The following is a 16870-nucleotide window of genomic DNA, read 5'->3' as shown; positions in this document are numbered from 1 at the left end:
AGGCTAGAAAAGTTACGCTGATTAAAACAGGACCACCCCATCCAAATTAAATAATTCTCCATAGTTTATCAGTTACAGGTCCAGGTCTGCATAGGACAGCGTCTGGGTCCGGACTCAGACCGCGGTCTGCCTGTTAGTGACCTCTGTAAAATATTAATGTGTTCAAACAGACAGGAAATGGAGACAGCAGTGTAACTTTTTGCTCAGTTACTAATCTTTACAATTCATTTTAGTAATCACCATCAATTGCCATCAGTTATGTGTCAGGACCTTCATGATCTCTCTTGGTTTTGTTTTCAGGTCCACGACTGTCACAGAACTGAGCAGTCTTTGATCTCCTAAAGGTATGTGATTTGCGTAGGTCTGCTGGAAGAACTGAACTTTGAATCGAGGAGGATAGTGATGTATAGCTTTAGTGGTCCTGTGGTGACCCTTCCACTTCACCAGAGCTCTCAGACACTGCCAAGGTCCGAGTCCAGGCCCCTTAGCCACCTGGAAGAGGAAGCTTTGGTGCTGTCCGTCCCACTCAGTTTCCAGACTGTGGGCTCTAGACCGTTCTGGCAGTCTGCTGAGCTGTGTGGCCAAACAGAGTGTTCCTGGACGTGCTGCTGTCCTGCATCGCGGTCTCTGTGCCAAGACCCTGACCACCACATGACCCAGGTAGGGGCTTCGCAGCCGCTGCCCCGCGTTGTCAAGCACAAGCCCAGCTCAATTGTGTTCTCAGACAAGAGCAAAGCAGCACAGCACCATGACCTTATCAGGTCTGAATGCAGACCCTTCAACAACGAGGGTTCAGATGGAGAGGCATCCAAAGATAACAGTGGTGACAACGAAGACGAGGACGTTTACGGTGTTTCTCTTGAACTGCAAAGACAGTTCCTCATCAGCCACAACCGGAGAGACAAAAACAAAGCCAGAAAAGTGGGGCCTTCACACGCTTCTCTGAAAACAGTCCAGGCCTCCAGCAGCACCATGGCCAAAGACGAGGGCGTCACAGTCAGCGGTGAAAAGGTGAGAATTTGGTCCAGTTAAATTTATTTCCGCTGAAAAAGTGTTTTGTTGCACTTCTTCCTGCTTGCTGTTCATCTGTTTATCACTGCCATGGTTTGCATGCATTTCCTAGTGAAGGCTATTGGCCACATTGTCAGCTGTTGTGTTGAACTGTAAAGCTGTAGTTTTGCCAACGTGGTGTTCAGAACTGGTGGAAAACTTAGCGTTCGCTTCTTCACGGTCTTACCGAGACTCGGGGCTGTGGGTTAGCTCGGTCGGCGATAGGTAGCCAGGACGAGGAAACAAAGAAGAGCGAAGGACCCGGTGACTGAGTTCGGTGGAGCCACAGTGCTGCAGGTCTGAGAGAAAGGACACACAACCTCTCTCGACTGCCTCCTCTACACAACCTCTCTCCGCCCTTCTTAACCCCACCCCCTTCACATACGTCACACCGATAACTTGCTAAGAGACTAGAACTTTCACAGCTTATTCAAATGAACAATTATTGGAATAGTTGCAAATTATTGCTCTTACACTCGTTTAGTAAGTTACACTTCCTGCCGCTTCCCTAATTAACCAGTTCACTTCCGAGACTTTGAATGTCATTGGCTGCGTGTGCATGACCTCAATAATCAGATTAATCAGATTTCTCTATATATCTGATTATTCAGATGGTCATGTGAACACCATACTCTGATCTGGAAAACCGATTAAGGAATCTGATAAAGAGGCTGAATTTTAGCTCAGTAATCAGATTCCTCAGTGCTGAGAGCTCTCACTCTGATTTCTATTGGATTGCTCAGTCTGTGTGAGATCAGACCGTGGGTGTCGTGAGACGTAGCAAAACACAGATGGAGCGGCGCTGAAACCAAACATGAAAAAAAGGATTTAAACATTCTTCATCTTCTAGATGATTTAAGTTCATATTTTCATGTAAAAACAGTTTTACGTTACGTTTACGTCGTGTCTTCTTCTGTGAGTTTATTGGCTGGCTGTAAAGCAGAAATCTGATTACTGTCTGACTCCTGTAGACCCGGAATTTCCCCATTATCTGATTACTGTCTGTTTCCTGTAGACCTGGAGTTTCCCCATTATCTGATTACTGTCTGACTCCTGTAGACCTGGAGTTTCCCCGTTATCTGATTACTGTCTGACTCCTGTAGACCTGGAGTTTCCCCGTTATCTGATTACTGTCTGACTCCTGTAGACCCGGAGTTTCCCCATTATCTGATTACTGTCTGACTCCTATAGACCTGGAGTTTCCCCATTATCTGATTACTGTCTGACTCCTGTAGACCTGGAGTTTCCCCATTATCTGATTACTGTCTGACTCCTGTAGACCTGGAGTTTCCCCATTATCTGATTACTGTCTGACTCCTGTAGACCCGGAGTTTCCCCATTATCTGATTACTGTCTGACTCCTGTAGACCTGGAGTTTCTCCATTATCTGATTACTTTCTGACTCCTGTAGACCTGGAGTTTCCTCATTATCTGATTACTGTCTGACTCCTGTAGACCCGGAGTTTCCCCATTATCTGATTACTGTCTGACTCCTGTAGACCTGGAGTTTCCCCATTATCTGATTACTGTCTGACTCATGTAGACCTGGAGTTTCCCCGTTATCTGATTACTGTCTGACTCCTGTAGACCTGGAGTTTCCCCATTATCTGATTACTGTCTGACTCCTGTAGACCTGGAGTTTCTTTGTAGCATTTTCCTTTAAAAATATGATTTACATGATCTGCACATCAGTGCATCCTATTTTATCTACATTCTGCACAGCGTCCCAACTTTTCTGGGAATGGCGTTCTATTTTAAATTAATTCAAAATACATTAATACAACTTCAAAACAAATGTAGCAAGAGAAACCTAGACAAGGAGCAAATCCAATAATACGTCTGTGCCCATATTAGGAATTCCTGGTCTAAGCTGTTTTTCTCAAAGGGAAAAATTAGTGACATTTTCACAAATCACATTTTGCATCCTGTGATCTCAAAAATACTCAAACCCCAATTCACTATGACCAGGTCATGTAGACCTGGAGTTTCCCCATTATCTGATTACTGTCTGACTCATGTAGACCTGGAGTTTCCCCATTATCTGATTACTGTCTGACTCCTGTAGACCCGGAGTTTCCCCATTATCTGATTACTGTCTGACTCCTGTAGACCTGGAGTTTCCCCATTATCTAATTACTGTCTGACTCCTGTAGACCTGGAGTTTCCCCATTATCTGATTACTGTCTGACTCCTGTAGACCTGGAGTTTCCCCATTATCTGATTACTGTCTGACTCCTGTAGACCTGGAGTTTCCCCATTATCTGATTACTGTCTGACTCCTGTAGACCTGGAGTTTCCCCATTATCTGATTACTGTCTGACTCCTGTAGACCTGGAGTTTCCCCATTATCTGATTACTGTCTGACTCATGTAGACCTGGAGTTTCCCCATTATCTGATTACTGTCTGACTCCTGTAGACCTGGAGTTTCTCCCATTATCTGATTACTGTCTGACTCGTGTAGACCTGGAGTTTCCCCATTATCTGATTACTGTCTGACTCCTGTAGACCTGGAGTTTCCTCATTATCTGATTACTGTCTGACTCCTGTAGACCTGGAGTTTCCCCATTATCTGATTACTGTCTGACTCCTGTAGACCTGGAGTTTCCCCATTATCTGATTACTGTCTGACTCCTGTAGACCTGGAGTTTCCACATTATCTGATTACTGTCTGACTCCTGTAGACCTGGAGTTTCCCCGTTATCTGATTACTGTCTGACTCCTGTAGACCTGGAGTTTCCCCATTATCTGATTACTGTCTGACTCCTGTAGACCCGGAGTTTCCCCATTATCTGATTACTGTCTGACTCATGTAGACCTGGAGTTTCCCCATTATCTGATTACTGTCTGACTCCTGTAGACCTGGAGTTTCCTCATTATCTGATTACTGTCTGACTCCTGTAGACCTGGAGTTTCCCCATTATCTGATTACTGTCTGACTCCTGTAGACCTGGAGTTTCCCCATTATCTGATTACTGTCTGACTCCTGTAGACCTGGAGTTTCCACATTATCTGATTACTGTCTGACTCCTGTAGACCTGGAGTTTCCCCGTTATCTGATTACTGTCTGACTCCTGTAGACCTGGAGTTTCCCCATTATCTGATTACTGTCTGACTCCTGTGGACCATTTACTGAACATCAGATCAAATAAAGTCCAGTTCGGTCAGATTTCAACAACATTTACTGAACATCAGATCAAATAAAGTCCAGTTCGGTCAGATTTCACCAACATTTACTGAATATCAGATCAAATAAAGTCCAGTTCGGTCAGATTTCAACAACATTTACTGTCAGTTTCCTCTTTTTAGATCACGTCATGTGGAATAACTTCCCTCTGACTCACTTTCTTCTCTGACTGCTGTTTCTCTCCTCGTCCCTCCCCTGTGTGGCGTCACTCACTCGAGTCTCAGAGCTCATCGTAATGCACTGATCTGATTGGCTGAGTAGCGTCACGTGTGATATTTACAGCGCATGTGATTGGTCTGAGAGTCTCCCGGTCACTAAAGCTACTATAAAGGCTAGAAAAACGACGCCAATTAAACCAGGAACACCCCATCCAAATTAAATAATTCTCCATAGTTTATAGGTTATAGGTCCAGGACAGCGTCTGGACCCGGACTGCGGTCTGCCTATTAGTGACCTCTGACAGGTTGGTAAGGAGTCAAAATGTACATATTGTGACATGCAACACTAACACTGCTTTGAACTGACATTATAAGACTGGCAACCTCACCGAAATGCCCAAAGATACCCTGAGATTGGCTAAATATAGTGTTCAGGCAGATGCATTGGCAGCACTGGGCTGTTTCGAGTTGTTGAAGTTTAATAATACGCTTACTTACCCACGTAACGATGCGTAGGTGTGTTAGCTTGTTTCTACTACGTGTGTAGCAGTATTTGTATTGTGACGTATGAATATCTTTGTAATTCCGGGGACCCAGCGGCACATCGGAAAATGCACAGTGGTCATAGTGAATTGGGGTTTGAGTATTTTTGAGATCACAGGATGCAAAATGTGATTTGTGAAAATGTCACTAATTTTTCCCTTTGAGAAAAACAGCTTAGACCAGGAATTCCTAATATGGGCACAGACGTATTATTGGATTTGCTCCTTGTCTAGGTTTCTCTTGCTACATTTGTTTTGAAGTTGTATTAATGTATTTTGAATTAATTTAAAATAGAACGCCATTCCCAGAAAAGTTGGGACGCTGTGCAGAATGTAGATAAAATAGGATGCAGTGATGTGCAGATCATGTAAATCATATTTTTAAAGGAAAATGCTACAAAGAAAACATCAAATGTTGAAACTGAGAAATTTTATTGTTTTTTTTTATATTTGCCCATTTTGAATTTGATGCCAACAACATGTTCCAAAAAAGTCGGGATGGGGTCTGTTCAAAAAGTCGGGACGGAGTCCATCACCTCGTCTTTAACAGCTCTGTCAGTGTTTGGGAACTGAGGAGACGCTGCTGCAGCTCTGACAGTGAAATGTTTTCTGTTCTAGTTTGATTCAGGATTTCAGCTGTTCGTCAGTTTCAGGAGCTCATTTGTCGTATTTTTCATTTCATAATGTGCCAAATGTTCTCAGTGGTGACCGGTCTGGACTGCAGGCAGGTCAGTTTAGCGCCTGGACTCTTAATACAGAGCAGTGCTGCTGTAATACATGTAGAATGTGGTTTGACATCGTCTTGCTGAAATAATCAAGGCCTTCCCTGAAAAAGACGTCGTCTGGACGGCAGCAGATGTTGATAAAACATGTTTATATCATTCAGCTTTAATGGAGCCTTCACAGATGAGCACGTCACCCAGGCCATGAGCACTAATGTCCATGATTTCCAAAAAGAACTTCAAATGTCGATTCACCTGAACACCGGACACTTTTCCGCTTCCCTCAATCCAGTTTAAATGAGCTCAGGCCCAGAGAAGGTGGCAGCATTTCTGGATCCTGTTTATCTTTGTTTTTTTTCTTTTTATTCATCTTGAATTGTTGTACTATTTGATGGTGCAGTCTTTCACAGAGTGGTGAACCCCTTTACTTCTGATAGACTCCGCCCTCCGCCTCTCTGCGATGCTTTTCCATACCCAGTCATGTTACTGATGTGTTGCCAATCACCAGGTGTTGCCAATCACCAAGCCTTTTGTTCCCCCGTCCCAACTTTTTTGGAATCTGTCATTGGCATCAAATTCTAAATGCTTATATATATTTTAGAAAACATTATGTTTCTCAGTTTTGACACTTGATGTGTTGTCTTTATACTATTTTCCAGTTAACTGTAGGGTTGAAATGATTTGCAAATCATTGCATTTTGTTTTCATCTATATTTTGCATAGTGTCCCAAGCTTCTTGGAAATGGGGTTGTACAATTGGCACTAATGAAGTTATTACAGGTGCTGCCTTTCATGTCTTGTAAACAGAACAGAGCCAAGGCTGTGAATCTGTAAATCTACATTCTTAAACTGCGGTCTGGCATTTTACCATTAGCATCGTGATCCTATACGACCATTCTTTGTTGATCTGGATCAGGTGTGGACTCTGGGAATGGAACTGGAAACCACCGCCAACATCAAATTGTTTGAGTTATCATGTTTGTAGGGCACCACTAGAGGGCACTGCTTGTACACTGTTCTGAGCTTCCATATCTGATGTCATCACTGCACACAGGACCTCTGCGACAAACGCCGGTTCTGGTCCTGGTTTTAGCTGCACAGTCTGGCCGTTGTCAGGCAGGCAGTGTCCAGTCGGTATGTTAATTAGTGAGCTGTGCTAAGGCCGGGATAACGCAGTAGAGTGTGATCTAAGGGGAGTGAAAGTTTCTATCATTTGACAAAGGAGTGCTCACCTTCCAGCCATTCCTCTGGAGAGAGCCCTGGCATTCACTTCTCCCAGCATGCACTGCAGCCGTGTGTTATGAATTTTGCATGATCTCTCTCTCTCTCTCTCTCTCTCTCTCTCTCTCTCTCTCTCTCTCTGTCTCTCTTTCTTTCTCTCTCTGTCTGTGTCTCTCTCTGTATCGCTTTCTTTCTTTCTCTCTTTCTCTCTCGCTCTCTCTCTCTCTCTCTCTCTCTCTCTCTCTCTATCTCTCTCTCTGTCTCTCTCTCTCTCTCTCTCTCTCTCTCGCTCTCTCTCTCTCTCTCTCTCACTCTCTCTGTCTCTCTCTCTCTCTCTATCTCTCTCTCTGTCTCTCTCTCTCTCTCTCTCTCTCTCTCTCTCTCTCTCTCTCTCTCTGTCTCTCTCTCTCTCTCTATCTCTCTCTCTCTCTCTCTCTCTCTCTCTCTCTCTCTCTCTCTCTCTCTCTCTCTCTCTCCCTCTCATTTTCCGTCCCTTTCTGTCTCTGCCACTTGCTCACTTTCTCTCTTTATCTTGCCACCTGTCTCGCCACAGCTCAGAGATGCTGATGAGCTCCTGAAGACCTTTATTTGTCCCTCACATTGCCTGTGTGTGTGTGTGTGTGTGTGTGTGTGTGTGTGTGTGTGTGTGTGTGTATTAGGCCGAACACATCTACTCAGTCCCACCCAAGGGTCACTTCTGTAGGCACTTTGTTCGCAGTGGACGGTTAATTGGGCCCAGCACTGCATATAAGCAGGAGAGGACATTATCAGTGATGTGGATGAGAACATAAGACCAAGGTAGAATTTACTGTAAAACCACTTTGAGAACAACTAGGAGAACAACTTTTGCCTTGTTCCACATCTTACACTGTCGTTTACACGATCAACTAAAGGATAATAAACTAATTACAATACAAGCAAACCTTCAGGGCAAATTAAACTCGTTACTCCTTTGTAAATTTACATAAAATAGGGCTTTATTTTAATGCCAAAAGCTGTTAGTGTTACTGAGGAACTATTTACGCATGCTTTTCAGTGTCGAAATGTGCCGAGCTGCAGGTTTGTGCAGAGAGCTTGGTGAAAGTAATGTTTGTTAAAAAGTGGATTATTGGTAATAATCTTGCTACTAATTGGTCTGATCCACTCAGACCAGCACAACACACACTAACACACCACCACCACGTCAGTGTTACTGCAGTGCTGAGAATGACCCACCACCCAAATATTACCTGCTCTGTGAGGGTCCATGGGGGTCCTGACCACTGAAGAACAGGGTAACAGAGTATCAGAGAAACAGATGGACTACAGTCTGTAACTGTAGAACTACAGAGTGCAGCTATACGGTCAGTGGAGCTGATAAAGTGGACAGTGAGCGTAGAAATAAGGAGGTGGTCAGACTGTGACGCCTGACCGGTGTATGTGAAGCATTTTTTACATGTACCTTCTACAAACTGTTTTTCTATCATTGAAAACAGAGGATCCAGCTTTGAATTATTTTCACCAGCTTTCCATTCGGAAAAGTTGGTCATTTCAGTTCATTTTGACTTTGTGACCCAAGGGGTCAAAGCCAGGGTCATCTCTCCCTGTCCAGGGCAAAGCATCCTTTCAGGACCTGGATCTCACTTGAGAGCCAAAGTGATGCATTACACAGCATGACTAATTCACAGTGGCTCTGTCGAAGGTACAGAGAGTTTGGGGTGGATTGGTGTTTAGGGGCTGGTTATGCTGGGAAAAGTTGGCTAAGCCTGGAACCGAGTCCAACATTTTCTTCTGGTTTTGTAGATCTGGTTGCATTGATTTCGGATTGTAGATGTAGTGTGTCGGTCACTGAGACATTTTCCCAGGCTTTGATGAAGTCCTAGCCTTAAAATGGCTTTCAGGCTTAAATCTTGTTGACTGCTTTTGGAACGTGGCCCAAGCCTAAATTTAAAACTGGCCCATTGTCTCTTAGTATCAGGGCGCTGACCGTTCACGGGCATGTGGTTTTGACTGAAAGAATCACCGAGCAGTCCTAGGAGTCAGAATATAGGCTTCATTCATCCGGAATTACAGCAGCAAGCTCAGAGCCAAGGGCTGCTGATTCTGGCCCTCACGGTTTACTGGCTGGAAGTATTCAAGTGTCCCTGCTGCTGGCAGTGGTGAAACCCCACCGATGCCATTACAGGGGAAGGGAAAGAGAAGAGACATTAGTGCAGCAGCGACAGGGAGAGGCTTTTAACTCTTAACAAGGACTTCGCAGTGGTTGGATGTGAAGTGGTGCACTGTAGAGAAACCTACCTGCAGATGTCTTTACAATTGTGGATATAGAAATGTCCACAAAGCTCATTTTTCTGAACGACCAGTAAACCCCACACGCGTCTCCTGAGTTTTAAAAACAGCGATGCGAATCACACATGACCACAAGTTGACCATCAGGACTTACCCTGGGTGTCCAGAGAATTTAGCCGTGATTCAGTCAGTAATCCAGTTCAGAAAACCACCGTTCAGATCCTGTTTGCCTCCATTTAAAAGGCCATATAAAACCCCCAGAGCAACCTGCTCGCTGCCAAACCTTCCATAGTCCTCTGATCGACTCAGACTCTGAGTTTAGTGCTGATAATCAGACGTTTACAGCCAAATGTGCGTAAAAACAGCTCGAATGCAGTCACACTAGCTGCGCCGTGTGCTGAGCTGAGGGGACTTTCCCTCTTTCCCTCAAAAGCACCCAAACAGGCCCTAAAACACATTTTAGCAGATAGATTAAAACAAATATGACCAATATTATACAGTCCGGATACAGTATGGAATACATGTCTGTGAATGAGAGGGAGGCAGGTGGAAAGGTGAAGATGCAAGGAGTAGAGGTCGTAAAGGTGGATGACTTCAAATATCTTGGGTCAACCATCCAGAGCAATGGACAGTGTAGAAAAGAGGTGAAGAAGAGGCTGCAGGCAGGATGGAGTGGGTGGAGACGGATGTCAGGGCTGATGTGTGACAGAAGGACAGCAGCAAGAGTGAAAGGGAAGGTCTACAAGACAGCAGTGCGTCCTGCTATGATGTTTAGTTTGGAGACTGTGGCTCTGTCTAAAAGACAGGAGGCTGAGCTGGAGGTGGCGGAGATGAAGATGCTGAGATTTTCGTTGGGAGTGACCAGGATGGACAAGATTAGAAATGAGCAGATCAGAGGGACGGTGAAGGTGGAGCAGTTTGGAGATAAAGCCAGAGAGGCCAGGTTGAGATGGTTTGGACATGTGTTGAGGAGGAATAGTGGATATATTGGGCAAAGCATGTTGGAGATGGAGCTGCCGGGTAGAAGGAGAAGAGGTAGACCTCAGAGAAGGTTTATGGATGTAGTGAAGGTGGACATGGAGATGGTTGGTGTGAAAGTAGAGGAGGCAGTGGATAGGGCAAGATGGAGGCAGATGATCCGCTGTGCGACCCCTAAAGGGAGCAGCCGAAAGAAGAAGAAGAAGAAGAAGAAGAAGAAGAAGACCAATATTATACAGTCCATAAAATGAAGGCTCTGTCTTTCAGTTTACGTTGATATCGAGTGTTAAAAATGTCTGATATTAAATATCCAACTCAATCTGTAATTAAGTCTGTCTTGCTGTGTATCTGAGTTTTAGCACTCAGCCTGAATCCAGGAGGACAAAAAATCAATAAAACACACATCTGTCTAATCTGTTTATTTGTGCTCATAATAACCGACAGAATGAATCACCATCAAAATTACTGCACTTTCAGCTCAGAGGCCCTCCAGACTGACCGTGTCTGAGGTGCAGCTTGTTCTCAAGATCCGTATAAGCAAAAAGTTTTAAAATTTTTCAGGCGCTGTGTAAATTTTTGATCAAAAATGTCCCAAATTCATTTTCTGTCAGCATTTCCATATCAACGGCATATCTGAGCAGCCCAGGGTCTCCTGAAAATACCAACATATGGCCTGTGTGACTGTCGCATGTAAATACTTTATGATTGTAATTGTAATTGACCCAAAAACCCAGAAATGTCTGGTTCCTATCACCACCACTGTGACCAATTCTGACTTGGTGCGTTTCTCTACAGCAGCGCATTTCATATCCACCCTGAGTCACTGGGTTAATGCTTTAATTGCAGGTTCAAAGAACCAGTTTTTGTGGAATTACCCTGTAAAGGCCTTTTATATAACCAACATTTTAGGAAAAAAGCTGCGTTCATTAAGGAAAAATGAACGGGATGAAGAGAAGCTCACCAGTTAAACTGTGATACAAAAGTTCTTTGACAGAAAAATAAAACAGAAAAAAAAATAAAGTGCTTTGATTGAAAATCTAATTCAGTTCTCAGGCATTCATTAAGGCTTGGGGTGATTTTAAACCATGATGTCCTTCTCTTTAGACACCAGTCTGAAAGATTTACAAACTGTTGGCTTCACTTCTCCCAGTAAATAATACTAAATATAATCCCAGCGGAGGAAACCAGCCAGGAATGGAGTGAAATGAATGAGGCAGATGAGTTAAATCCTGATGAGAGGAAGAGGGAGAGGCGAGCAGGCCTCCAGAAGTTTACTCTTAACGTCAGAGATCATTGACATACGCCCTACAGGCTCGGCACTTCCAGGAACCGAGCGAATGGCTTTGTGCTGTGCTTTGTGCTTTGGTCTTCTTGGCTGTCCCAGGGCCCTGGACGTCACTCTCAGCCTCACAGGGGTCTCTTTGAGCTGCTTCTCCAAGAAATTCCCCCCAGTCCACCCCAGTAATGGCAACAATTACCAAAAAAAGAGCCTCCATTTACTGCCTGGCGACGAAGCCACTTCCTGCTAGTTTACGACCCCAGATCTGCAGGCTTCTAAACACAGCTCTAGTGTGTGTTCGCGAGGCGAGGAGCTATTTTTACTCACTGGAGGCTGGGAGAAAGTGCAGCATGCATGGAGTGATGGAATTTCTTCAGCTATGAATGGCACAGAGTCATGTTCACACACACAGACAGACCCTCACTGACACGCACGAGTGCAGGCCCACTTGGACACACACACTCACGCAGAAATACCGAAGCGCTTTTAGCGTTCATAAAATGTTGATGAGACTCTGTGCTCAGCTCTCCGAGCGTAATGTAGCCAATAATTTATAGGCGATATTTTAAATATAGACCTGGAGCTTGTAAAGCAATTAAATGACAATAAATAAGAGCCGCGGAATGAAGCCCACTAACACTCGGACACTTAATCAAGCTTAATCTGGACTCAAAACAATTCATTGATTTTTTTTTTTTTTTACTGTATTCACTGCCTATTTAACGTCTTATTCAACAGGGCACGTTTTGGTTTGTCCATCTGAATTTACATGCCCAAATCATAAGGCACATTATTCAGTAACTGCATGAAATAACTGTACATTTTTATTTTATTATTTATTTATTTATTGTTTGTAAAATCTCCCCTCAAATGAACAGAATGTGTGCTCACGATTTACTGCTGAAAGCCAAAAATCTCGGCCGCTCTTTGTGTTGTTCTCTAAAAGTGATGTTTCCAGAGCAGATCACTGAAGAGACGCCGTCTGTTTATAGTTTAGAGCCCAGATTTGGGGAAAAACGGCTCGACTTTCAGTAGAAAAACAAAGTTCAGCTTCTTTTATTATAAGGGTTTAAAATGACGTCACCGTCTATTAGACTGGAGAGAAGAGCTACAGCCTCACACGACGCCCAGCTTCTGAATGGAGCTTATGGAATATGAACATTATGGAGAACATGACAGAGTGTGGTTTGGGACCACCGGTGGTCTCGAGGAGTTGAAGGGGTTAAACACTTAAGCTGTATTTACATTTGTCCATGTGATAAGGTTCACTATATAGGCTCATCTGTTGACATGCAGCTCATCAAACCCCCCCTACCCCATTAATAAATTGTCAGTTTCTGACCACAGGACAGCTGACCGCTGAGAAAAATACATTTGTCTCAATAAAGCAGTGACCCTGTGTTCACTCACCCATCCAAACCACTGAATTCAGGTGCTCCAGTCACTTCCATGGCCACAGGTGTATAAAGCCGAGCCCCTCGGCCTGCAGACTGCTTCTACAGACATTAGTGAAAGAATGGGTCGCTCTCAGGAGCTCAGTGAATTCCAGCGTGGTGCCGTGATCGGACGCCACCTGTGCAGCAAGTCCAGTCGTGAAATTTCCTCACTACTAAATATTCCACAGTCCACTGTCAGTGGGATTATAACAAAGTGGAAGCGATTGGGAACGACAGCAACTCAGCCACGAAGTGGTCGGCCACGTAAAATGACAGAGCGGTCAGCGGATGCTGAGGGGCATAGTGCGCAGAGGTCACCGACTTTCTGCAGAGTCAATCACTACAGACCTCCAAACTTCATGTGGCCTTCAGATCAGCTCAAGAACAGCGTAGAGAGCTTCATGGAATGGGTTTCCATGGCCGAGCAGCTGCATCCAAGCCTTACATCACCAAGCGCAGTGTAAAGCGTGGAATGCAGTGGTGTAAAGCGCCGCCACTGGACTCTAGAGTGGACGAGTCTGGGTTTGGCGGTTGCCAGGAGACGGTACTTGTCTGACTGCATTGTGCCGAGTGTAAAGTTTGGTGGAGGGGGGATCATGGTGTGGGGTTGTTTTTCAGGAGTTGGGCTCGGCCCCTTAGTTCCAGTGAAAGGAGCTCTTAAAGCTTCAGCACCAAGACTTTATGCTAATAATGTTTGCTATCCGGTGTTGACCGTAGGAGAATGGGTTCTCCTTCTGAGTCTTGGTTCCTCTCGAGGTTTCTTCCTTTTAGGGAGTTTTTCCTTGCCGCTGGCGACGCTCATGGGGGCGTGGACCCGGATTTTCTTTTCTTTTCTTTCTGTAATACTGATTGTTCTGTAAAGCTGCTTTGTGACAACATCTGTTGTAAAAAGCGCTGTATAAATAAATTTTGCTTTGCTTTGCATTCTGGACAATTTCCTGCTCCCAACTTTGTGGGAACAGTTTGGGGACGGCCCCTTCCTGTTCCAACATGACTGCACACCAGTGCACAAAGCAGGTCCATAAAGACGTGGATGAGACAGTTTGGTGTGGAAGAACTTGACTGGCCTGACCTCAACCCCATAGAACACCTTTGGGATGAATTAGAGTGGAGACTGTGAGCCAGGCCTTCTCGTCCAACATCAGTGTCTGACCTCACAAATACGCTTCTGGAAGAACGGTCAGAAATTCCCATAAACACTCCTAACCCTTGTGGAAAGGCTTCCCAGAAGAGCTGAAGCTGTTACAGCTGCAAAGGGTGAGCCGACATCATATTAAACCCTATGGATTAAGAATGGGACGTCACTCAAGTTCATATGCGTGTGAAGCCAGACGGCCGAATACTTTTGGAAATATAGTGTATGTGTGGCATGAATATCAGGCACAGTGGTTTTGCCGGGGTTTTACACATGTCAGTGTCACTGCTAGTTTAAACATGAACCACCACCCAAAAATATCCATCTGAGTGGCTGTGTGGTCAGAAACTGTCTGCTGATGAAGGGCCAGAGAATGGCTAACACAAACTGTGTATGACAGATACAGGCAGCAGTCTCTAACTTTAGGTCCCACAGTATACAGGGTGTTTCTCGTCGTGGCTGGTGAGTATAACCCCCACTCCTTTTCTGCTCTTTGTTTCAGGTCCAGTCTAGAGAGTCTGTAACTCTGCTGATTAGGAAGTTTGATCAGCTTTGCCTGCACATCCAGGAAGCATCACTCTCTGGTTCCTTTGCTTGGGACAAGCCCTGCCATACCTCAGCAGAAGTCTGGGACATGCCCTCTGATTCAGACGGAGTCTTTCCCAACTACAGTCCCAACGACCATGTGAGTGAAGTTTATCAGTGGCTGCAGTTTCCTCCAGTTGCATGCCTACAATTCCACACAATGCTGGAGACATTTACTAGTAGTACAGACATGAAGCCCATTATCATGCAGTACATGACCAACTTTACATACACGCCTCAAAACCACATTAACCAGTCAGAATCATAAACAGAGCAACCACTTTAGATTTCAATTTTGAATGTATGCTTACCAGAGGTGGACGAAGTACACAAACCATGTACTTGAGTTAAAGTCAATAAATATTCCTCCAGTAAAAGTAGAAGTTCCTCCCTTTAGACCTCCACTGGAGTAAAAGTACTAAAGTATTTCCCTTCAAATGTACTTAAGTATAAAGTAAAAGTACTAAAAGAGTAATTCTGGCTCTGATGTCCTGTTATCATTTTTATAACCAGACTGGCTTCATGAACTCATTTCAGGTGAAAGTCCTCCAGCGTCTCTCTTGGTAAACCAGTCTTTTAATAGAACGTCATTAATTAGTGACGCTGACGTCTATTAAAATGATCAGAAGCACAAAACACTGAAGGTAAACAGTTTCCATCAGGGAGAACCGAGTGGCTCTGAAATCACTTTTTACACACAAGCAAAGTTTCAGTTTCAGATTTATTTACAACTTAGTTCCAAGTTTAAGTTGAATAAAAACTGGCTTTAAACTCAGGATCACAGATGAGCTCCTTTACTATGTTGATCTGTAGGCGTCTGTTCATAAACATAAACCAGCCCAAACTCATTTACTATAAAATGAAATGGTGTTTGTAGAAATTCAGAAAAAAGCCGCGTCAGTCTCGACTGCATATGTGGACATATTTCTATATTGAGCTCTATTTACACAAAGTTAGGTTAGTTCATCATTTATGTTGAACAGACTCTCCCAAAGTTTTACGCTGCTGCGCTGACATTGAACCGCGTGCTGCACTGGGTCGGTATGACCAACAGGTCAAAACCAGCTCAGAACAAAGTGACCGCTGGGCCCTGATTGGTGCTCTGGCTTTGCGCTTCTTTCGTTTTGACATGTTACGTTTTTATACACACAGAAACCAAAAGGAACCACAGATTTCTCAAAATGTAGGAGGAAAAAGTCGGATATTAGACTCTGAAATGTAGTGGAGTAAAAGGAGAAAGTCGCCCAGAACGGAGAAACTTCAGTACAGATACACCAAAAATACTAAAGTACAGAAACTAATTACATTTACTCAGTTACTCAGTTACTCAGATACTCAGTTACTGTCCACCATTGGGGCTTACACATAAATTTTACCTGCACAAAAAACCATTAAAGAGCCATTTTCTCAGATGCTGTGCACTGTACTGTGTACAATGTGTGTGTATTAATGGATTTAGTTGCAGAATCTAATTAACAGCATGACGAATGTGTTTCCTGGCCATACGAATTTGAAGTAGCATCCAAAATGACGGGAGCATGAGGAATGGGAAACGTGGTAAGAGGATGATTCATTAAGCAGCATTCAGGGTATCGTGGCTAAAAGGTTCTCTGCCAGTCGCTTGATATTCTCACATCTGACACGTGGGTCTGAACAGAGGCCTGCTGGCCAAAATAACAGTCAAAGATTTTTATCGAACACTGCAACTAATAATCAAGTGAGTAAATGACTTTAATCAATGACTAAATAACTTCCATAAAATGCAGAATGCAGGTTTCAGTGTGAGCCTGTTGAGCCAACGTTCAGCACGTGCCGAGTGGAGTCTGGTTCTTTGTGCCTTAATAGTTTTACCAGTTTTACTGGACCACTCCTGGTCCAATTGTCAAATTCCATAATTTGTGGATCTTCTAATTAAAAATCAGTCAAGAAATCTGAAAAAAGTTTCAATAATATATTTACTTTCAATATATCCAAGCGCAGTTTAATTTACTGGATAAAAATAAAATATCAAATGGGAAACAATGTTTGCTCAGACCACAGTTTATGTTTTATATTCTCCCATATATGTTAAATTCAGTAAATAAACAGTATCCATACGTTCAGATGTGCAGGAGTTCCCTGTAGAGAGAAAACATGTTAATTTATTCTCACTTAGAATATCAACAAAGCATGCATTTTAACCAGGAATGCCCAAATTCTTGGATATACTGCCGTGCAAAAATCCTAATAGGTCACACTAATGACTTTGGCCTGTTCAAAGTCCAGATCTAAACCCTGTAGAAAATATTTGGCCGCACATTAAACACAAACT

General features: G+C 43.8%; 1 protein-coding gene across 1 annotated transcript in view; it reads left to right on the top strand.

Annotated features, from left to right (window-relative positions):
* Window positions 1-495: 495 nt before the first annotated feature.
* Window positions 496-16870, top strand: part of stard13a (StAR-related lipid transfer (START) domain containing 13a) — a 155585-nt gene continuing 139210 nt past the window's right edge. The window contains exons 1-2 of the mRNA XM_037547337.1: window positions 496-1011; window positions 14477-14659. Coding sequence (XP_037403234.1) covers window positions 652-1011; window positions 14477-14659 — 543 coding nt within the window. The 5' untranslated portion in view covers window positions 496-651. The remainder of the gene's footprint in view (window positions 1012-14476; window positions 14660-16870) is intronic.

The sequence above is a fragment of the Pygocentrus nattereri genome, chromosome 18 (assembly GCF_015220715.1).
Source record: "Pygocentrus nattereri isolate fPygNat1 chromosome 18, fPygNat1.pri, whole genome shotgun sequence".
In the NCBI taxonomy this organism is placed as follows: domain Eukaryota; kingdom Metazoa; phylum Chordata; class Actinopteri; order Characiformes; family Serrasalmidae; genus Pygocentrus; species Pygocentrus nattereri.
The sequence above is the reverse complement of the archived record's forward strand: the minus strand, read 5'-3'. Positions and strand labels throughout refer to the sequence as shown.